Source organism: Haliotis rufescens, unplaced genomic scaffold, assembly GCF_023055435.1.
Source record: "Haliotis rufescens isolate VD_foot unplaced genomic scaffold, xgHalRufe1.0.p SCAF_5, whole genome shotgun sequence".
NCBI lineage: Eukaryota > Metazoa > Mollusca > Gastropoda > Lepetellida > Haliotidae > Haliotis > Haliotis rufescens.
The window spans coordinates 7,752,530-7,776,669 of NW_025964223.1; the positions used below are offsets into that span (position 1 = coordinate 7,752,530).

The 24,140-nt window shown below is 35.5% G+C and overlaps 1 protein-coding gene and 1 long non-coding RNA gene across 4 annotated transcripts in view; one reads left to right on the top strand and one right to left on the bottom strand.

Moving 5' to 3' along the window:
- Nucleotides 1-357: 357 nt before the first annotated feature.
- LOC124110333 (transcription factor E2F8-like) lies at nucleotides 358-11,662 on the bottom strand. 3 transcript variants are annotated; one of them, XM_046469604.2, is made up of 11 exons: nucleotides 11,407-11,662; nucleotides 8,997-9,573; nucleotides 8,426-8,505; nucleotides 8,077-8,207; nucleotides 7,780-7,903; nucleotides 7,060-7,209; nucleotides 6,190-6,333; nucleotides 5,975-6,046; nucleotides 5,644-5,724; nucleotides 4,509-4,679; nucleotides 358-3,628 (listed from the first exon to the last, which is right to left on the bottom strand). In XM_046469604.2, exons 2-11 carry the CDS (start codon nucleotides 9,569-9,571, stop codon nucleotides 2,184-2,186), a joined length of 2,973 nt encoding a protein of 990 aa, XP_046325560.2. In that variant the 5' UTR covers nucleotides 9,572-9,573; nucleotides 11,407-11,662; the 3' UTR covers nucleotides 358-2,183. The 3 variants fall into 3 exon arrangements, with proteins under 3 accessions (XP_046325560.2, XP_046325558.2, XP_046325559.2); XM_046469602.2 differs by having other exon boundaries at nucleotides 7,060-7,212; XM_046469603.2 differs by lacking the exon at nucleotides 11,407-11,662 and adding an exon at nucleotides 10,733-10,816 and having other exon boundaries at nucleotides 7,060-7,212.
- Nucleotides 11,663-12,575: 913 nt separating this feature from the next.
- Nucleotides 12,576-24,140, top strand: part of LOC125373468 — a 72,157-nt gene continuing 60,592 nt past the window's right edge. The window contains exon 1 of the long non-coding RNA XR_007218374.1: nucleotides 12,576-12,936. This is a non-coding gene — a long non-coding RNA (uncharacterized LOC125373468). The remainder of the gene's footprint in view (nucleotides 12,937-24,140) is intronic.

A 24,140-nucleotide genomic window follows, 5' to 3' on the forward strand; every position in this document is an offset into this window, starting at 1 on the left:
ATCAGAAAAATAAAATAAAATGGCTATCGACAAAGAATTGGTGTCAACACTGTTTCCCAATTAGGTATTGTCCCAGGAATGTGTCAGTGTTATAATTAATAGCTGGTAATGGTGACCAGTAAAGAATATTTGAAGTCCAGGTTTCTTCGTGTATATCCCATTCTCAGCGTTTTAGAAACCACTAGTTTTAGTCCACTAGTCCTTATAATGATAACATATACCAAAACCTTTAAAAAGGGCTAATCTCTACTAGTCCTTATGATACCTTATCTATTGGGCAGATTGGCAAGGACTACAGGACTAGTGCCACTTTCTAATGCTGCATGATCCTGATGTATAAATAACAAAATCACATCATTGCATATTTGATTATTGTATTTTATTATACAATCTGTCTTGCAGTATATATACAATTGACTCTATACACAACAAACTCTCGTTACAACCAAGTTCCATGTGGCACACAACGGAGAAAAATAAAATTTAACAATTGGTAACAACAGTACACCATGTACTATTATGACAATGTCACAATGAAGAGTATTGTTGTATATGAAATTGACACATTGAGCAAGCCATGTTTGCCTTAGCAAAAGGCATTGCAATGAACATAAATATGAAATGGACATGAAAATATTTCACCAATATATTATAATCTGGAAATGGCACGACTAGCATAATGTAACACTGACTTGCTTGGGGCCAAGCACAAAGCTTGGAATAACGACCATGGATGAAGCAGAAGAAAAGAGTTTATGGTTCATATTAAACTACCCAATTTTCTTTGTGCCAGCCTGAATAATATTATTAATCTTAAAAAATGAATAAATAAATAAAACAATAAATATTTTTTTAAGTCTATGGTTTAGTAAGAGTAGAGTTTGAAATTGCCATATATCATCTCTTATATCTATGAATAAACCAATATTATTTGTCATGAAAACCACAACACTTGCCAAATTGCCATTTCACACTACTGTGAGGTGTGAAGTCAAGGTGACAGTAGCATGAGAACTCTGATATGCTGCACTAGGTTCATTTTCTCATAAAAAATATATTCGGGTTGATTCTTCTACAATGTGCTGCCCATTTGGTGGTTACATGTTGATATCAATGTTGAATGAGTCCTGAATAACTAAATATTGTGTAAAATAACAATAAAATCAGCTGCCTCTAATACCTGATAGAAGTAAGAAAACCCTAAGAAAACCAATTGTTTCAAAATCCCCTACACAAATTATGCAGTTGCCCTTGTCAGTTCATTCAAAATTCATACTACTAAACACATTGCAATGTTTACTTTCTTCTCTTTTACGATCTGCAAAAGAATGTTCATTGCATTATGTATTGCAAATATGGAATTATTTTCTTGCCTTCTCCATTAATTGTCCGTTAGCACACTTGTAAGCAGAATCTCAGCTATTTTACTAACAGCGGAATGGCTTGGTAATGTACATGAGATCAAAGTAACAGTAACCATGGCAACAAAACAACTTTAAACACACAAGTACAGGTATCCCAAACAACATACATTTTATGTCATTCATTCTGATAACAAAACTGGGTAATGGATTGACAACGCAACGAACACATGTTAAAGATTAATGTCAAATGAAATTAACCAAAGAAATGAGATGATTAAGAAATGGAAACTAAAATAAACTTATAATTGATTAAAAAAAAAAAAAAGTATGAAATTAAAAAAATAAATCACATCTTTGGAATACTGCAGGATGGATTAAAAGAAAATTCAATACTTAGAAATTGGTAAAAATAAGGTGTAACTTAACAATGTGGAATGATATGTAAAACATTGATTTGTAATGTAGGAAAACTACAAATACTGTAATGCATTTACACACTGACATGTCTTGCTGTGCACCCAGGTTTGAACAATGTATGTGCCCACTGATTTATCACAGTACAATCTAGCGACTAAATGATCAGCATTTGATTAAATAACTGGAATAATTTACTAAACTACATTTCATCTAAAAATAAATGCATCTATATCTGCACCAGATTAATATCAAAGCATCTTTCATGCCAAAACTAGAACTACAGCTTGCACTTTCACTGTCTAAAATACTATAGGGATAAATACTATTTCATCAATACAAATTCCAAGAAGTAAATACTTCAAGTCTGTACAAATTCATTCATAAAATTCCATTGACAATTTGTTAGCACAAATCAGACAGAGACAGCTTTCGTACTGCAGTTTTAGTGTCCTGAGCAAATGCTATTGGGGTAAAAAGAGATCCGTCTTTGTGGATGAAAGTTCCTGCTGAGGTGGTAATTGGTTGTTCTGGGGGTATGATCATACGGACTTGTGGTGATTGGATAGATGAAAATGTTTGTAGTGGCGAGGATATTACAGAAGATGGAATGGAAGCTGATGTGACCTTGACCTGAGGTTGCATAACATGTACAGAGGTGAAGGTCATATTCTGTTGAGCTTGTGAGGTGGGCATGGTGAACATTGTGGGACTAGATGGGGTCAAGGGTGGGCTAAAGGTGACGGGTACCATGAAACCCATTGGCTGACCATTTGGTGTTACTGGTATCCCTCCAACAATCTGCAATGGCTGGGTTGGAGCAAAGCCCTGAAGGGGTGGGGATTGTGGCAAGGATTTGGGGGAGACTTTGGGCATCTTGTCCTGACCGTTCACGGGGACATGAAACACAGACATTGGTTGCTGATTGGGTAGTTGGATTGTTACACGTTGCATTGTAGGTAAAACAGTCTGAGCGGGTATATGACATTTACTGTTTTCCCTTGGGGATAGCTTTCCACACGGAGAATCTTCATCATCAGCTAAAGGAGCAGCCAGCTCCAGTTCTGATGCTGTGATTCGATTGAATGTATCTGGAGTTGGTTTTCTCTGAACATTGCACATGGGAGGTGAGTTACGGAATTCAGGAGCAAGATGAAGTGCCCTCCTATCTGTTGCGACCTTGCGTTTGGCACATCTTTGATTAATTGCATCCACTTCTCCATCAGGAGTATGGGAGAAGCTGTCCGATGAACTGGCTCCGGACTCCTCCTCTGTTGATGGTGGTGTTGGAATGGCTAATCGAATCCTTTTATCAACAGTATTAACGTTCCTTACGGCCACATATGTCCGCTTGATGCCACGGCGATCCGGTTGAGCCTGAGGGGTAGTTTCATTCATGGCTGCAAGGGTGCAATCTGGAGACGATGACCGTTGCTCTAAGATTGTCGTCTGTTGAGATTTACCTGTAGATGGTGTATTAGGGGATGACTGAGTTGAAGCATCTTTAAGACTAGAAGTATCCTTCTCTATGGGCACTGGAACTTTGAGAGAGCGTAACACAGCATCAATCTGATCTCTTGTCAGTGGAATCATTGTTGGCTGTTTCATATTCTCTGATGGATTCAAAGGCTTTGTCCTGAATATAAAAGCATTGGCCTTGCCGGAACTTTTGGCTAGGCTTATTGTTTGTGAAGTAAGTGGAGTCCCTGGATTGGATTTATTCTTTTCTGAAGAATCCTGGACAATGGTCAGCTGTCCATCTTTCATTATGAGCAATGGTTTCTTTACCGTTAATGGCATGCTCTGACTCTTTTTCAACTCTGGTTTAGGCAATGGATCTTCAAATGTTTCTGAAAATGGGTTACAAAAATACATTATCATCCTGAGAAATGCATATATGATATGTGCTACATCATCATTTAAACTATTGTTAGTTAAAAATAAAAGGAATTTCAGGTCCTATTTTCTAAAAGCAATTGCAAAAAGAGGAAAAAATAACCCTCTATTGATTTAAAAAATGACTGTACTTCAAAGATTAAGCTTCCACTGTTCTGAATCAAAATATGTGACCAACCATGAAATAAGGGACCTAATGGGAGAAAAATCACATTTTGACCTCTTACTTCTTATATTTTAAAAGTGTCTTTGGACAACAAAAATACTGTTCATCAACTATAATTCTTACTTATTACAGAGATTATTACCAAATATTTGGACTCATTTTCTGCAAAGTCCCATTTTCATACTTATAACTGTTTATGTAATGATTGCAGTTTATGTTATGATGTCTGATTAATTGAAGGTAGACATGTATGCCGAAATGCTTTGAAATAATGTGCATATAACATTACAAACCAATGACAGAAAAAATAAGATATTCTTGTACAGTCAGCACACATGACGATTAATACGGAAGTTGATGTCAATCATCTTTCTTTATGACATAACAGCACAATTGTATCCTAGCACCCACAAGGTCCCTTTTTTCCCCTGGTGGGTCACACAGTGGTTGTCCATAAGGATTATCTCCCCTTGACCACATACCATTATTAAGACTGCATGAGTAAACAAATTGGTTCTAAGACACTCTTGCAGGATAATTATTCTGCACAAAACAAAAGATGCCTAAGAACCAGGAAGCAAGCAGTTACACACTAAAATGATTTATTTTTTGACAAGTCATTGACAGCTTTTTCTCAGCCTCATAAGGAAAAAATCTGAAATACCTACCATCAAAGTTGAGTTTTTTAACAGGACTAGAGGGTTCAGAGGAACATCCATATAATTTGGATCTTTCCTTCTCAGCAACTTGGCAGATTTGTTCGAAAGATGCATGGCGAGAAAAGCGACGGGGAGCATTGTCAGCCTCCTGCTTCAATTTGCTGACTTTGGTTTTAGCTTCTGGAAATAAAATAACACACATAATGCAATTTTCTGACGTTGGTTTGTGCACAATAGGTTTCTTAAAAATGTGTTTATTTGTTGTTGTTTTTAAAAAAATTGTTGTTTAACGCCGCACTCAGCAATATTCCAGCTATATGATGGCGGTCTGTAAATAATCAAAGCCTGGACCCTCCATTCCAGTGATTGACTTCATGAGCATCAATCCATGCAATTGGGATACGATGACATGCATCAACCAAGTCAGCGAACCTGACCGGCTGATCCCGTTGGTCGCCTTTTACACGCATAATAGTTCATTTTCATCAGGCATGTAGAGAAATGTTTTGCCTGAGACTGGTAGTAAAGTTTTATTTCAATTATGTATTCCTCTAATGAACATCTTCATCTCAATAGTTACTGTTTAACACATATTTTTAAGGACACATGAAGATCCGGGGTACAGGTCTTCAGCAACCCATGCTTGTCATTAAAAGGCAATTTTATAAGTGGTAGTGATACTTTTTCGGTTTTCATTTAAAAAATATATCCAACCACTTTATGGAATGACTAAATGAAGTTCAGATATATATTGAACAGATAGTAATATCATCAATATCTAACATATTTGAAAATTATATCCTCATGTTATGAGTTTTTGAGCTCCTGAGAAGTACTTCTGATTATGTGTCTTGTATTGTTCTGTATATGAACTCTTTAATTTATACATTGATGTTTCTGATTGTTTTAGAATTATACAACATATCGCGACATGTATTGCAATTTTTTTATGTCTGCTGGGACCCTTGTCATAACCTTAATGTTGAATATCTGAGATTGAGGGGTCCAAACATTCAAATAATACAGGAGCAAACCTCAAGCACACAACCCCCCCCACTAATATTTTCATGCACTGCATCAAAATGTGACTACCCACAGGCCATCAGGGGCAAGTGTCCCTGTCTACTGTTGTGGCAATTCCTACCTGCTAATGTTGCAACCACAGATGGATTCTGTATAGGAACACATGGATGAATGGGTCTGTACATATTTACAAGGTTGGCAACTGGAAAACAGAAAGGAGTTAAGATGAGAAAACATGTCCAACTCAAAACTTCATAATGCAACATTACTGTTTTTATGTTCATTAAAAAAAATCAGGAAAAAAACAAAACATTTTAGCATTGCACTAATATTAACAAAGATGAATTTTAAAACTAATATCTGGCATGAAGGAAGAAAGCCCTTTGATTTTAGTCAAAATTCAACTTCATTTACATTAAAAATGGAACTCATAGACATCTGTGTGTACTTACCATTGGCATTTTTAACACAGTCAAGCATTGAGTGGCGAGAACTGGGCCGATGACATCCATCAGTGCAGCAAACTGAAAGTATGAAATTGACAAGCGTCAAGTACAATGCCAAGTTTTCATGTGTTTTTTTTAATGAAGACACAAGAATTCATTGTTTATAGTTTGTAGTATATATGTAACTGTGATTTCCAAATGCAATACAAAATAATACTTACAACCAACATCACTGACGTTATCAACATCGGGGCCGATGTATTTGAATGCTGGTTTACGACCTCTGATCTCCGTGACATGGACCTTACGAATAAGGTCAAGACTAGTGAGGATATTGGCAATGTCATACAGACGCCGGATCTTAGCTGGAAACAAGAAACAATGTTCAAATAAATGCATTGTATAAAAATCTACTCACAGATAATCTTGAAAGAAAAACAAATGAAAGTTAATGTGACAAACATATATGGTAATGTAGCTGTTTGACTTATTACTTGATATTTACAACATACTAAGATCTTCCCTGTACATATATAGCCACGAATAGCTGGAATATTGCTGATGCGGCTTAAAGCAACACTTACTCACTCAATCACTCCCTGTACATATAAGTACATATATCAGTGTTAATCCTGTGCCTTCAAAACACTACAGGATATTTTTACCAGAACAGGTAAAACACAAATTCTATTTAAGGCCACAATAAAGTAGGTTTTAGATTTTCATCCACTTCCTTTTCAATATTGTGAGGCGAGAGGCATTTTATTTTATGCATACTCTTCAAAGCATCTGTGTGCATTAACTGATGACTGATGAGATTAATATGAATCATAAATGGTTGGACTCTGTATATTTTTCATCAAGGAAAGAAAGAAGGGTATACACATAGCAATGTTTTCATCGGTAGATACTTGGAAACAATAAAATGATGTGAGGCAACTGGGGATCAAATCTAATAATTATTTACAATGGCCTAACAGATGACGACCCACAATAACCTCAAAGCCTTAACAGACCCAAAACTTAACAGGTCAAGAATGGAACACTATATTCCTAAGCACTTGTTTGATGGACCTCAGGAGATTTCTTACTTTTGAATTTGGCACTCTCAGTCCTGTCAATGAGAGGGTCGCCAATGAGTATTTTAGCCGAGAGATCCAGGTTGACGGTCTTTGGTTTGGAGACGAGGAACAGCATGAGAAACTTCTGACTCATGATGCCAAGGGATTTGTCTTTCCGGACTGCTGAAACAGGCGTGATATATGACACTACAGATTTATCACTTACAGCAGGAATAGATCTCCACACAGACACATTCTCTTTCAGGTAATCTTTTGGCAAGTCATGGTGTTCCAATTAAGGGAAATAATCGAAGATCTGTCAAGGAGTTGGATCATGCAATCAGAAACAATTTTGCACATCACATCAAAATAAAGCAGATTGAATAGAATTATTAAGTTTTGATATTTGGGATTTCTTCATATAAAATATTTTGTGAGTGATAAAATTGAAAGGGACCCGTGTTTAAGTTTCCATTCTTTGGTGTTTCAGTATTGAGGAACCTTGAGGTAACTTTGAAATAAGCATGATTTCCAGATTATCATGCTGAATAATAGATTACCAGTTTCAATACAATACATCAATACATCGCTCACTTGGAGTTTACAAAACAAGTGTGTTTTGACAAAACAATTGTGTTATTTGGTGCAAAACTTTGTAAATCTGTTTATATATATCAGATCTTTTAAACAGACAAAACTGATTGTTGAGAACAGATATTTAAAATTAAACTAGCAATGATTCAAACCTACCCTTGTCACCAATTTCAACTGGCAGTTTTACTGTGCAAGTCTCCCCATCTTGAAGTTCTCGGTTTAATTCAAGTTCCTTCAGTTTGTCCATCTGCTCTGCAAAACCTTCAGTCTCAGCCAGAGCCTACAGAAATATGAAAATATAATGTACATTATTGTGATGTCAATTTCTTTTTCAGGCTCTGATTATATTGAATATAAATGACTTGTCCTCATCTTAACCATATGTTAACATACATGTATGTAGACATTTTTTGTTTGAACTACACCCGTAGCCATTTTCACAATAACACTTACCCTAAGTTTTGCAAGTGTCGTGACAAGGTTGGTCTTTCCATGCCATGCATATCTATTCTTAGCCACTCTGCTGACAATTTCGACACTCTCCAGCACATTGACGATGTCATAGATTCTCCTTCTCTCGACGCCTGAAATACACATATCATTGACATTGATAAATATTTTATTGACTGAAAGTTCAAAAGGAGAGTCAAGATGACTTTGGCATTATCCAAATGTCAATTCAAATTAAAAATAACATAATTCTGTACACTTGACACATTTTGATTGTCAACTAAGGAATATATAAAAATAATCATAATTCCTTGTCCTTGTTTAGTTCAGCACCTGCAAAGATAGTACTTACTGAGTTCTTTGGCAACTTCATCGAGGCATATTTCAAAGTTCTGTGATGGATCTGGATATTCCGGATACTTTTGTAAAAACCTGAAAATTCAGAAAGCATTGTAAAAAAAACACAGATACAAGTCTAAGACAAGTGATTATTTTTGTTTGTTGGTCAAACACTTGACTCAGCAATATTCCAGCCATGTGACAGGGTTCTAGGATGGGTGAAGAAGCTATAAGAATTGGCAGTTTTCTCTAAATGTTCCATTCTCAGATCTATGATCTGGATGGACTCATGTCTACCCTCATAATCCTTTAGGCTATTTTCCATGACATGAAATCTGAAACTTATCAAGCATCATTTTAGTTTGGTTAATGTACTTTCTCCATATTAAGTAAACAGTTTTATCTCTTCATATTGATTTGTATAAATATTTATCATCACAAAACTCCAACCATAAATGACAATTCGAATCCACAAATTAAGGCTTCTTTGTACAATGTTATAGTGTTAATTTATACATAATGAAAGACTTATCGCAATAGAATAGTTCATGTTTATCTATCAGTTAAAAGGCATGACATCTTACTTTTGACACAAAAGTCCAAGAGATTTTTCTTTTCTTGATCCTGTAGTTGGTTTGCCTGAGTCACTCTCTTGAGACGAACATAATATTTCATTGTCAAAGTCATTTGCATCTTGATTTGATTCTTCGGCTACTTGTTGAGCATTAGCCTCTTCTTTCAATTTACTCTGCATTTTTCTAATCTCTGGACTAACAGCACTAAAAAGCATCTTTAGATTTGCTGTTGGGGTCAAGGGAGCCTCAGCCTCTTCTTTGGGTTTGGTAGGTGTCACTGGCTGACTGTTATTGTTTTGATCAGTGTCAATATTGTCCATGGCATTATCCACAGTGACATCGGAATCTTCGAGTGGAATACGAATCTTTGATCTTGGGGAAGATACTCTCTTGGGACTGTTTTCATTTTCTTTGTTAATGATAGATGTTCGACTTTTATTGTGATCACAATACTTGATATCACTGCTGTGTGATTTCTGACTAAAAGGCACGTTGGATGATGCCATTTCTTCATCACTTTCATCTTCTTCTGTTATTGATGCCCTTAATTTTGCGGACAGCAACTGTTTTGTTAATCCTGCCATTCCTGAAACAGAAACATACAACGTTTAATTTCATAGTTCTTTTACGAAAACTTTCACAGTTGTGTCATTTTTGGTCATTGATCATATGATATGGGATGTTTGAATGAACTTAAAAGTATAGGAAAGAGTTCTTTAAGGTACGGTAATGAAGTTTATACTTATAATAAGAAACTCATTAGACTATTAAGGTGATTAGTGTGGGCTATATGGATTTAGTGTTCAAAATTAATGGGGTTCTTGATGTTTCTTAGTATTTGAATCATGGGACTCACTTAAATTTAACTTTGAACATTAGAGCTATGATAATGACCCCTTGATTTTCATGCTTAATTTTGAACAGTGTTAAAAAACAGTGTTTTGAGTATTTTCCTTTAGCTATTACAGCAGCCATCTTTTTACAGATATTGAAATTACCATGTTATAAACAATATCACAATCTTCTAGATTCAATCTCTAACAAAACATTAAATTGCATTTTGTATTTTTCTTCAAAAACATGTTCAAAAGACTCAATATTTTCAGGTGATTTTATTTGCGAATAAAAATCATTAAAATATTCAGACTGATCTGAAGAGCTGTATAGTCAGTGTAGAAGGAAAATGCCATGACGAGTGCAACAGAGTGTGAAATCCGTGATTAATTATTGTGGGTCGTCTACACTTGGACTGAGGTCATAAATCTAATTATGCAATCTGTGCCAGTCATTTGCTATGAAGAATACATATTGATAGGACTGTGACTTGAAAATTAATGAAAGAATGTTTAAACAAAGCAGGTTGTCAACAGGTGGTGAAGTGATCAAGCCGATGTTGACAACTGAACTGGCGCGCCCATTCTCCCGCTAAAATTCAAGGGGTTAAAATATTCGAAATAATTTTTCCACCTGATTTTAATTAAATCAAACAGACACTCAAGAGTGCTATTAAACATCTGAATAGTAAAATATGATTAGGCAAACCGTTATAATATCTAATTTACATAGGAAGCTGGGACCAAGAGAAATCGGAGATCAAAACATTGCCCCAGTTACCGGCGTCCTCGTCTAACTGTAAATAAATCCTGAAATCGACAACCGTTTGAGCCTTTCCAAAGTTAACATAGATATAAGACCTACCCGGACACTCAATATGCACCTAAACAACAAAATTTAACCTTACTTACCGAGTGAAACCCCATACGACACCGGTGAGAGCACCCAGACTCCGCGTTATTTTGGCTCGTCTGTACGATTTCTGCACGTTCGAAATTGGCGCGTGATAGTAACCCACGACGGGCCCTATCGGCCCGGAACGTGGATACGTAAAATGGCGGGGGTGTGCCCGGTTACATTTTGGAGTAAAAATTATTTGAAAATAGCTGTAAATCATCGCGATACGGGATAATTTCGAAAGATATAGATTATATATGCATTGAAACGATAAAAAAATGATATAGCAGTCCTGAATTTCCTAAAATTAGGTCACACGGTGTTTGAACATGTCAATACCGGTCGCGAGCCAAATGGTGCAATATGAACTGTGGCTATTTTTGTACAAGTGTCAAAATTTGAAATCATAACAATTAACTTATTACAAATACGTATAGTTGCACATAAGGCATATCGAGTGGTGATTACTTATATGTTACATAAAATACAAGTACGCTTCTCTGTATGATCACTCTAAAAAATGGTTTTGTACATTGACAGTTATGACATCAGCCATGTCTAAACATAATGATTACTCGATCTAAAACGATTGAAAGGACATGGTGGCATATGATGGTGCTAATAATACATGTTTGTCAATTTTGAGCAATTATGGAAAACAACATGGAAAAATGAATCACCAACACACCTTTGTTTTTGCAGTGAAATATCTCACTTGCCTGTACACGAACTCGAACTAAACTGTCATATGCATTTGCAATTGTTGACAACAGTTACTGTGTAGGATGGAATAGGATAATCCCCGTGTGTAGATCCGTTCCAAATTATTTCCTGCTTTGCTGAGGTATCCTTGGGTGGAGGGGCTCGATATGTCTTGTCACCCTCCGTGGATAAATAATTTTTGTGCGAAATCGATTCGAGCCACTACAAATATTTGGCGCGAGATAGTGCGTTTTTAGAAACTATAAACCCGCCTACTTTTCATTAACCAATCAGAGAAAGGCACCCTACTTTGATTGACAGCTAGCGATACAGTTATCCAATCACACAGTCTGACACGGTAGGTCATAGGTCAAGTTATGAAAACATGTCCATGCGGAACATGTGAGTGAATAGCGTTATGTGTGTCGCGAGGGAAAACATGTCTACACTAGCATTGTCACATGATCGTATGTATTTACGACTGTCAATAAGCGGCTGATTAGCATCTAAGACGTAGCATACGCTCAGGCAAGTGTTTCGCGCACAAAATATTGCGGGAAAAGCATTGTCGGGAAGAAAACACCCGCCAAATTGTGCAGTGGCCAAATATAAACACAGAATTCCGTGACGTAGGGCTCAGTGTTATTTTTGGTTTTGTGGTTAGATCGTAAACGTATTGTGACGATACAGGTGTTGCTGTAAAGAAGTACAATAAATGTCGCAGATGTGTGAAATTTGCCACAGGATAGTTCAATTACAGGGCAATAATCAAAATCATTTGCACAAGGGTGACAATAGAAGTTACTGTTACTGTAAAACCCAAGTATATATTCTTCGCAAACAACACACCTTCCTATTTAATTTTTTTTTGTGTTATGTAATTCACACACATACGCGGTTAAGGCCTATATAATAATTTCGATCACATGTACAGAAATAATATTACTAAACTAATGTATTCACAAAACATGCAATAAACCCAACACGTATGTAATTGAATATTTAAAAAACCCACACATATACTTATCACTAATGAACACACCGGCGATGAATTCAGAATTGTTGAGGTTTACTGATCAAGCAAAACACGCCTTCGTTGAGAAAATCAATTTTCATAATTTATGCGAGATCGCACTCAATGACTCAGACGCCTCTACTACATGTGGGTTAGCAAGAGCCCAACGTGAATGTTGTGAATTTAGGATGTAGAGCGATCGAGGGATTTCCCTACTGTGAGAAGCATCGCCAGCATCGTTTAGGGGGCGAATATACCAGATGTGCATTTAGAGTCTATCATTTGCTCTTTTTCTATTCAAGATTTGGATGTATGTGTCTCTATCGTGTGTTTATAGCGAAAACCTGCATTTGTGAGGTACCTGTTGTTTGTGCTGATTGGCGATCGGAGTTATGAAAACGCAAGTGGAAAATCGTCACCATGGCTCATTGTAAGCAAAGCCAGTCCTCGGGGGGTCACCCCCAGAAAACCCCCAGTTACAGTGTGGAGGAAACAATTAGGGTAAGTACCCCTTTGTTCATTGTTTACACCCGTACAATCACAGGTTTTCAAGCGCCATGCGCTGTCATGCGTCACGGTAGCTGTCCGTGTTGCCGGAATTTCGATGCAACAGTTGTAAACACAGCGTGGCAAGATCCTTTCAAAACAGACAGTTGGTTGAGAAAACTGTGACATTCGTTGTTTTTTCTTTCAGGGGTATTTGTGTGACAATGTGACGTTTGTTATGAACGTCAGAAACGGTCAGAGTGACACTGGAATAGATGTCAACACATTATTGATTGCGATGTACAGTCATTTAAAGACGGGCTCTGACTGACAGCAGACTGTTTTAGCGGTTGCTGTTTGTGTTGAACAACAGCGACACGTTTATTTTTTATTTGTTGTAAATAAAACTTGTATACATTTTTGGTAAGTGAAATAGTGAGATATACCAATGAAAATGATTTTTTTTTTACAAGGTTATATTATAATCAGTTTTTTTTATTAATTTACACCTGATGAAATCAAGTGAAGTCAATTAATTAAAAAACCATAAAGAAAATGTATTTTTTTTAAATCCACAGAAAGTTCATACAATGAAACACACAAATCCCACTGGAATCAGGAATGTGCACTTCAACTAAAAAAATATGATCAGTGCTAATTAGTATGACCTGTCTTGATACAGGACCAGTGTCATATTTTCCATAAATGCAGTTATCCTATTTCATATTATGATAAAGCAGCGATATGTAAATGATGATACATCATATATCACAATTGAATTATAGATGAAAGTATCATTGATAACCCCCTTCCTGCATTTACACTTAATGATACCAATGACATTTCCAACAGATCAAGGTTACAGAATACAACTTTAAAGTTCACCTGAATGATTTTGATATCTGTACAGTCTGAGAACATTCTCTGTTCATAATGTGTGTGTGGTTGGTTAGTTTCTGTGGGGGTTGGATTTAGTGGGGGAATGTGATCATTCTTTTGTTTACAATGTACAGTAAACAACGTTTATAATAAACATGCTTATAACGACCTGGCAGACATAACAAACTGTTTTTTTTTGTCCCGGCCATTTGCTGTATATATGTTTATAACGAACTATGTTTATAACGAACCAAAATTGGTCGTCCCTTTGAGTTCGTTATAGCCGTAGTTTACTGTATATGAGTGTGGTTGATTTTTATTGGTGCAACGTATGGGAATGTTTCACTTTTCATTTGTCTTACCCAATATAATTATTGTCCAATAAGTGTTCGTCAAGGTCTTAACCTTATAAAGATGTATTATACGATTATAAGATACAAGTGGTGTAAAATGTTTAATCGAGTTATGTAAGTAGAATATATTTGATAACTGTTTAAAAAATAAAAAAACACCTTCACCCACAAACAGATCTCAGATTCTTGCATGCAATGAAACCCTGTTAGTATGGACAGAAACATTCCAAGTGAAATCATGTTCTATATTATCAATTTCTGGATTAACAAATCATTGGTATATAGTAACATCTTGGAATAAACAAATCATTGGTATAGAGTAACATCTTGGGATAAACAAATCAGTGGTATAGAGTAACATCTTGGGATAAACAAATCATTGGTATAGAGTAACATCTTGGGATAAACAAATCAGTGGTATAGAGTAACATCTTGGGATAAACAAATCATTGGTATAGAGTAACATCTTGGGATAAACAAATCATTGGTATATAGTAACATCTTGGGATAAACAAATCAGTGGTATATAGTAACATCTTGGGATAAACAAATCACTGGTATAGAGTAACATCTTGGGATAAACAAATCAGTGGTATAGAGTAACATCTTGGGATAAACAAATCAGTGGTGTAGAGTAACATCTTGGGATAAACAAATCAGTGGTATACAGTAACATCTTGGGATAAACAAATCATTGGTATAGAGTAACATCTTGGGATAAACAAATCAGTGGTATAGAGTAACATCTTGGGATAAACAAATCAGTGGTATAGAGTAACATCTTGGGATAAACAAATCATTGGTATAGAGTAACATCTTGGGATAAACAAATCAGTGGTATAGAGTAACATCTTGGGATAAACAAATCAGTGGTATAGAGTAACATCTTGGGATAAACAAATCAGTGGTATAGAGTAACATCTTGGGATAAACAAATCAGTGGTATAGAGTAACATCTTGGGATAAACAAATCAGTGGTATAGAGTAACATCTTGGGATAAACAAATCAGTGGTATAGAGTAACATCTTGGGATAAACAAATCAGTGGTATAGAGTAACATCTTGGGATAAACAAATCAGTGGTATAGAGTAACATCTTGGGATAAACAAATCAGTGGTATAGAGTAACATCTTGGGATAAACAAATCAGTGGTATATAGTAACATCTTGGGATAAACACATCAGTGGTATAGAGTAACATCTTGGGATAAACAAATCAGTGGTATAGAGTAACATCTTGGGATAAACAAATCAGTGGTATATAGTAACATCTTGGGATAAACAAATCAGTGGTATAGAGTAACATCTTGGGATAAACAAATCAGTGGTATAGAGTAACATCTTGGGATAAACAAATCAGTGGTATATAGTAACATCTTGGGATAAACAAATCAGTGGTATAGAGTAACATCTTGGGATAAACAAATCATTGGTATAGAGTAACATCTTGGGATAAACAAATCAGTGGTATAGAGTAACATCTTGGGATAAACAAATCAGTGGTATAGAGTAACATCTTGGGATAAACAAATCAGTGGTATATAGTAACATCTTGGGATAAACAAATCAGTGGTATAGAGTAACATCTTGGGATAAACAAATCAGTGGTATAGAGTAACATCTTGGGATAAACAAATCAGTGGTATATAGTAACATCTTGGGATAAACAAATCAGTGGTATAGAGTAACATCTTGGGATAAACAAATCAGTGGTATAGAGTAACATCTTGGGATAAACAAATCAGTGGTATAGAGTAACATCTTGGGATAAACAAATCAGTGGTATAGAGTAACATCTTGGGATAAACAAATCAGTGGTATAGAGTAACATCTTGGGATAAACAAATCAGTGGTATAGAGTAACATCTTGGGATAAACAAATCAGTGGTATAGAGTAACATCTTGGGATAAACAAATCAGTGGTATAGAGTAACATCTTGGGATAAACAAATCAGTGGTATAGAGTAACATCTTGGGATAAACAAATCATTGGTATAGAGTAACATCTTGGGATAAACAAATCAGTGGTATAGAGTAACATCTTGGGATAAACAAATCATTGGTATAGAGTAACATCTTGGGATAAACAAATCAGTGGTATAGAGTAACATCTTGGGATAAACAAATCAGTGGTATAGAGTAACATCTTGGGATAAACAAATCAGTGGTATAGAGTAACATCTTGGGATAAACAAATCAGTGGTATAGAGTAACATCTTGGGATAAACAAATCAGTGGTATAGAGTAACATCTTGGGATAAACAAATCATTGGTATAGAGTAACATCTTGGGATAAACAAATCAGTGGTATAGAGTAACATCTTGGGATAAACAAATCAGTGGTATAGAGTAACATCTTGGGATAAACAAATCAGTGGTATAGAGTAACATCTTGGGATAAACAAATCAGTGGTATAGAGTAACATCTTGGGATAAACAAATCAGTGGTATAGAGTACCTTTGTTCATTGTTTACACCCGTACAATCACAGGTTTTCAAGCGCCATGCGCTGTCATGCGTCACGGTAGCTGTCCGTGTTGCCGGAATTTCGATGCAACAGTTGTAAACACAGCGTGGCAAGATCCTTTCAAAACAGACAGTTGGTTGAGAAAACTGTGACATTCGTTGTTTTTTCTTTCAGGGGTATTTGTGTGACAATGTGAAAAAAACAGTTGTTAAATTTTCTTTAAAAAAATATAATAAAATGGAGCCCAGAGATTCTCTTCATTTGCCTGATACTGAAGTAATCTAGACTTGCATGGGCTGTATTTGATATATTTGTATCAGGGTCTGTAAGACAGACTAGCCAAACTTATGTACTGATGGTATGCGAATTATTAGACAAAATATAAGACTATGGGGAAATACATAAAAATAATAAACTGATTTTGTTTATGGAGCAATTTTATTGTACTAGGACAGCTGATCAGTAATTATACAACAAGAATATTCATGCTATCTTTGACACTCTATTGATGTTCCACTATATTTATTGACTTTAAAAGCAACAAAATGCACACTTTTTACCAAATTACATATATTGAGGCCTTACTTGCATATTCTTTTAAGAAACGTTTTTAATGATCTTTTTGATTATTAAATCTTGAAATAAAGTTAAATGACAGAGACAGTTTCCTATTTTAGCAAATAATATGTATTTTGAGAACTCTGCAGCATGTTTTATCAAAAACATCATTTTAGATTGTCTCTGTGAAGCATAAGTCTTTCTGGGTTTAGGCATAATGTTACTATACAGTTTTGGGGCCCCCATTACTGAAGTCATAAGCCCCAACTATGTGATTGTATTGTCTGATTGGTTAAAAGATACTTTACTCCACAGATTAGTGACTTAATGAACTTGCCAATGTGTATTCCTAGGTATACAAATAGCAGTCGAAAGTGAAGTAGTCGTTTAACCAATCAGACACTACAATCACATGATAATACCATCATAGAGTGTGTTGTTTTAACTAATTATCGAGTCAAAGTTGTAAAGTAATTAAAGTCATTCAAATGAGATTCTTTGTTTTTACATGAGGACAATATTGTCTATACCTTGATGTTAAGTCTCCAAGGATTAGCTGTAATTCTAAGTTTAATGGGAACAATCAGGCTTTTTATTAGCAGCCAGTTATTTGGAGAGTTCCTATGATGTACACAAGTACAGTACTAATTACCATAGTCTTGTTTCCTTGACTACAAGAGTTTGGCGATTTTAGTCATTTTTATCTCAAACTTATCTTATACCAGAAAAAACATAAATTTGTTTTAGTTTCAAAAATGTTTTGTACAAAGTACTCATTTTTAAGATGAGCTATGTTAATTGTTTATAACATTTTTCCTTTTATCAGTAATAATATGTGTACGTTGTTTTTTTTCAATGATTTGTTTAAATTTCAAATAATGAATTGTTGAGATTGGAAAGATTCCATCCACCAGGTTTGTATATTCTGTGTATTTGTTTTGCCAATTTCATGGTTAAAATTGTCATGGCATGGTCCTGGTGCCTGATGGGCACACATAGAAACCGTATTATTTAGCTCTACTTTGTAACATTGTTTATCATATGAAATGACAAACAAACGTGACAAAATATGAACATACTTAATGCACAGTATGATTCCTAAATAAATTTCAGGATTCAAAAATTAAAAAGGGTAGCAAAGGAAGGGAACAAACTTTCAAAATTACAACTTCTTATTATCTAGTCTTGGTAAAATGACATTGACAAAATTCGAATCTGGATCCAAAGTATTCCATAGTTATCATGCTTTAATTCCACTGGGCACATCTAAACTTGTCTAAGGGTGCCTTGTGTCACACTTGAAATAAAATACATTTCTATCTATGTTTTCTGTATGAATTGTGATACAGTGACACAATAATGTAAAATCTTCTTCTTCTTCTCCTCCTCCTTCTCCACCTCCTTCTGTCCCTTCTCCTTCTTCTCCTCCTTCTGTGCCTTCTCCCCACCCTCTTCCTTCTCCTTCTTATTCTCCTTGGGGGCACGGGTTGCCCAGTTGTCTAAGGCGCCGCGATTCGCTGTGCAGAGTTGAGTCCCTTGGCCATGCCAGAAACCTATGATTGTGGGTTCGAATCCCGGTTCGCCCCGATTATGTTTCTAGGTTTGTCAGCGCCATTCCCATGCTTGTGGGTTTCACCGAAGTGGTAAACGTCTGAGACCTGCATCACTTCGGGCTTTCCTCCCACATTAAGCTGACACGCCATGATATTACTGGAATATTGTTAAAAGCGGCGTTAAATCCAACTCACTCACTCACTCACATTTGTCTAGGACTCACTCACTCTTATCCTTCTTCTCTGCCTCTCCTCATCATCTTCCTTCTACTTCACCTCATCCTTCTTGTTCTGCCTTCTACTTCTTCTCATCCTTCTGTGCCTTCTTATGTGCCTTATCTTCAATCTACTACTCCTCCTTCTCTTCCTTCTCCTCCTCCTCCTCCTCCATCTCCTCTGCCTTATCCTTCTTCTCCTTGCCCTTCTTCTCCTTCTTCTGCTTCTGCTTCTTTCCTGTCTTCTTCTACTACTTCTTATTATTTTCCCCATCCATCTTTTTCTCCTTCTCCCCCTCCTACTTCCTCTTCTCCTTCTTCTTCATACCAGCATCTACACATCCTAGTGTATTCTCACTCTCAGCATACTGAAATGTGCGATACCTTTCTCTGTGAATGTTACCACTGTAAGGGGATTACTATCCCTCATGACTCAAGATCCCCATCATACAGTTCACAATGTATGTTCCAGGTAATGGGGATTAGGCCGTGAAAGGGCATGTCTGTCTTTCAAATTGGGAAATCCATCACCAGAGTGCTATCAAAAACATTTTCCCCATTTTCAGGAAGACATAGATTTCTAGGTAGAGAAAGTGTCAGCCTGAATTAAAAAACATTTCCTGAGGTCTGTCTGTGATGTTTGTGTTGTCCATTTCACAAGGAAACCTAATTCAGACACAGATAAAAGTATTGGCAGTCAGACAGATTCTCTATCCCATGATTCATTGGGGCTTAGCCTTCTGGTCAAGAAATAGACGCCTGTCGGCTACGACGGACATGTCATCATTACATACAGTGATGGAGATATTTGCACCTTTTGTAACGGTCTATTTCAGGGCTTTTAGTTTCATCTATCACTGTGCAGTATTTAATTATCTAAGCTGTTTGCAGCCTAACGTGACAGTAATTTGATGATAAAGTGAAGGGTTTAACTTTACATCAGGATCAGATAACTTTATTTAGAGTTTCACAGAATATAAACAACTGATGTGTACACAAGTTGATATATATATCTGAGATATTATTCTAAGGTAAACCTTAATCAGTTTTTCTGGATAAAAATCTTCAATTACCGTATTCGACGTAATAGGCGCCCACGGCGATATTTGCTAATATATTGGCTAGTGAACAATACCAATTAGCACCCCTTCCGATTGATGAATGTACACAAAACTTATTTATTTGCGTATGATACGCACTCGTGTGTAATAAGCACCCTCAATTATAGGCATTTAAATTCTGGAAAAATGTATCTCTCGTATATAAACATTTGAGGCTGTCAGCATAAACCACGAAATTTATCTTTCAACTCTGTCTTTTTCACCAAAATAATATTCTAATAAGAGCCCCCTATTTCTAATTTTGAGAGTGCCCTGGGCGCTTATTACGTCAAACAAAAGTAAGTATTACTCTATATTTATGACAATATTCTCTGCATCCATGAATTGCTACAGAAATTTAACATGACCATTTCTGTGAGGTGCTTTAATCACTTTTTAAGCACATGTTTGTACAAATTCTTCAAAATGGAATCAACAATTTGAGTTAAAATGATTAAATTTGACCATGGCAAGCATGAATACTTTTTCATGGACATGAAGGAAGCCAGAATGACTTCACTGAGCTGGTGTTACACTGACCTGGTTCAACTCATGCGACCTTTGGCTAATGGACAGTTACATCACTGGATCAGATTAATTGATCCATATTCCTTAATTAAATCTGCAACAAACAGCAGCTGGGGTATTCAATTATTTATCATTTTCATAATTTTATTTTAATTAATTGTTGGAACATTGGATTAAATTGGAAGGGGTCCCAACACTGAAATTGAACAAACACAAATTGTGAGTCCATTCAATGCACAGACATTTTAAGACCTATTTCATCATTGCTTAAGAATTTACATTTTTACACTGAAAGAGAAAAAAATATCCGTATTTCTCAACTTTTGCGCAAGAATTTATTTTGATTTCTCCTAGTTCAGACTAATTACCGCCCTTTTAAGTAAAATTTTCAATGTTTGACATGCTTTCAACTGAAACCTGTGAAGTTTGTTTTTGAAAGAAAGTTGAAATAACATTTTCAAGCCCAATTCAAAACAAGTGGTGTTTTCAGTCTAAATTATAACAAGCATGTATTTGATCATAAATTTTTTTCTGATTGTTGGAGGAAATTGACGCCCTTCTTTGAGTGACATTGACTTCCTTGCTAGACTGACAAGTGTCAATGTAGGACACAGGAAAACAGTTCCTGGCAACCGATTCTGGTGTACATGGAACGCTTTGATGTGTTCTGCCAGACAAAGATGATGTTGTGACTTCTTGCCCAGCACACCATGCAAGGAACACAGTGAATCGGATGCCATTATTATTGTTTATGAAGGATATTCTTCTGTGATATAATCATATTGATGTTGCATGATGATATTCTTTTTAAATGAGTCATAGGTTGATAGGGCATTATTGATTCTGTAATGTAGAAAAAAATAGCTGTTACATATTTTTCTGTTGATCAAATTACATCTTCTGAAGGATCTTGTGTATTTATGATGAAAACTTTGCAATTTGCAGGCTTGAAGGAGTTGTAATCTTCAATTGGAAACATTGAGACTCAAAAAATGTCAAAATCATATTGAGTTTTTAAATTGTTCATGATAGTTTAGTGGTGAATGAATCGTTCAATGGATCGAATTCTGGTTTGTCTCAAAGACAGTCTGTTTAAATTTTTCACAAAAAGCCAACATCCAGCTTTCCTTGTCTTTTTGTTCTTTGTATTTTTTGTCTGTTTAATGTTTTGTGTATCTATTTCTTGAGGCATTTTGAAGATCATGTTCTCAACAAAAGCTAAAAGCGGCGTTAAACCATACTTACTCACTCACTTAGATCTGAACAATAACAGCAGCATTTCTGTTTTATGGATTGGTTGGTCTGACAGTTGATTAGGGTTTAACATTTATATTTGACTTGTAATGATGATTTGTATTGTTTAAAAAAATTCTTTTTTAGTCAAATAAATATACCCAGGATTATTTTTATTGTCAATGTGATCTTTCCCATCAGAAGCATAAAAAACCTTGTCATTCAGAATTTTTTTTTTTCTGAATTTTGTATTTTTAAATTCGGCAAATCAGTTGACCAAGCAAAAAAAAGTACAAAGCCTAAGTTGTTATTTTGCTTCATCACCAAAAATGTTAAATATTGACTTCGAAAGAGTTCACATTTGTCAACACAAAAAAAGGTTGCACATGTACATTTTCAGTTTTTATTAATTATTCTAGCTTGGCTAATGTTTCTTTTGAGGAATAGGAATAAGTATCTGTGTAATTGAAACTTCTTTCAGTGGCATTTAGAAGTTGGTGTGATGAAGAAAGACAAGTACTATGTATGAACAACTTCTTTATTACAATTAGTGCGACGTTTCGGTGTAGATCCTAACACCTTTATCAAGCAAGTGATGGATAGTGCTTACTTACTTACTTACTTACTTTGGAGATTTAACGTGCGCTTTCCGACTGATGCGTATTTCGCACACGGATAGTGCTGAACAACATAGGTATATATACTTATTAACATCAATGTTTATACAGTAAATAGATAGATGGACACAGAGAGCTGATTGAGATGATTGGAAGCCAGTGAATGACTAATGGGACAGGGTAAACACCAAAACGTCACACTAATTGTAATAAAGAAATTGTGTAATTAAAGTTTTAAGGTCTCTACTTAAATTTCATACCAAAGAGTTAATTTCGTATCACAATATTTTCATTCAAATAACTGTTTAATCCAAACCCTATTAATTGATACCATTTTAATTATTTCATCAACTACCGTATTCGACGTAATAAGCGCCCCGCTCTAATTAGCGCCCACGGTGATATTTGCTAATATATTGGCAAGTGAACAATCCCAATTAGCATTCCTTCCAATTGATCAATGTACACAAGACTTATTTATTCGTGTATAATACGCACTCGTGTGTTATATGCACCCTTAATTATGGGCAATTAAATTCTGGAAAAATATATCTCTCGTATATAAACAGTTCAGGCCGTCAGCATAAACCACGAAATGTATCTTTCAACTCTGTTTTTTTCCACCAAACTAATATTCCAATAAGAGCCCCCTTTTTCTAATTTTGAGAGCGCCCTGGGCGCTAATAACGTCGAATAAGGTAACTACATTTTAAATAACCTTCACGCACACAAAGGGATAGTTTATTTCAACCATTATATATCTATCCTCTTTCCACATCAGGTCAGTGGAGCATCGCGATTCACTTCAATGTACTTCATCAATCAGCTGTGAAATCAACACCCTTCAATCTATTGTCATCAGCAGTAACAGTAACTATCAACATTGTACTCACACAAAACCAACCCTTTGAAGTTATGGGGATGATCCTTATTAACTGTCTAACACTTCATTTTTGAGGGTCCCTTGATTTGACCCCAACACCTTTTTATTGACCCCTTATTGTCCCCTTGGGCAGTGATAGCTGGTGTATTACATTGTGTGACAATTTCAGAGAAGGCCAATGTACTTACTTCTCTCAGCTTACATAACATGCTGTTCTCTCTCTATTCATTAAGTCTGTTTATCTTTAGATGTCTATTTAGTGAAGAGTACTTAATCTTCAAGATTTGAGTTGGTCTATCATAGGGATGGGTTTAGCTGGGGAATTGTCACAACTAAATAAGTTGATGTGTCTTGCAAAACCATGTTCTGGTATCAATTGTTTGATAAAATGGTTTTGGTAATTCTGATATTAAACTTTTATATAACTTATTTATTGTTCTAAAGTATTAACTTCAAAGACTTTGATAAAAAGAAATTTAATCAGTTTCAATATTTGTGGAGAAAGCCTTTAAAATATATTAAACATGTGATAAAATTACAATAATTTGTCCAAATTGACAATGTCCAATAAGGTTTTTTGTTTATTTTTCATAAAATGAATTCCCTGTACACATGGAGGCAAACTTGTGTTTGAAGTTATGTGAAATAAGGTTATAGTTGGCAAGATGGACTTGATTTTAGTGGTAGCAAGAAAACGGTTTCCCTTAGACTAAAACCAATTATGTCATTTTAAATCAGTAAAACCCATTCTGATCAAAGAATGTGGTATAAAAGTAGTTTTAGATCAAATACATATTTTTGGGGAACTTGAAACAAAATTGAAGTCTTCGCTA

Coding starts and splice junctions, on each gene's coding strand:
- LOC124110333 (XM_046469602.2), bottom strand. CDS start 9,571: ATGGCAGGATTAACAAAACAGTTGCTGTCCGCAAAATTAAGGGCATCA. Junction 8,208..8,425: donor TGAAGTTGCCAAAGAACTCA/GTAAGTACTATC, acceptor TGTGTATTTCAG/GCGTCGAGAGAAGGAGAATC. Junction 4,680..5,643: donor TGTGGTTGCAACATTAGCAG/GTAGGAATTGCC, acceptor TTTTATTTCCAG/AAGCTAAAACCAAAGTCAGC.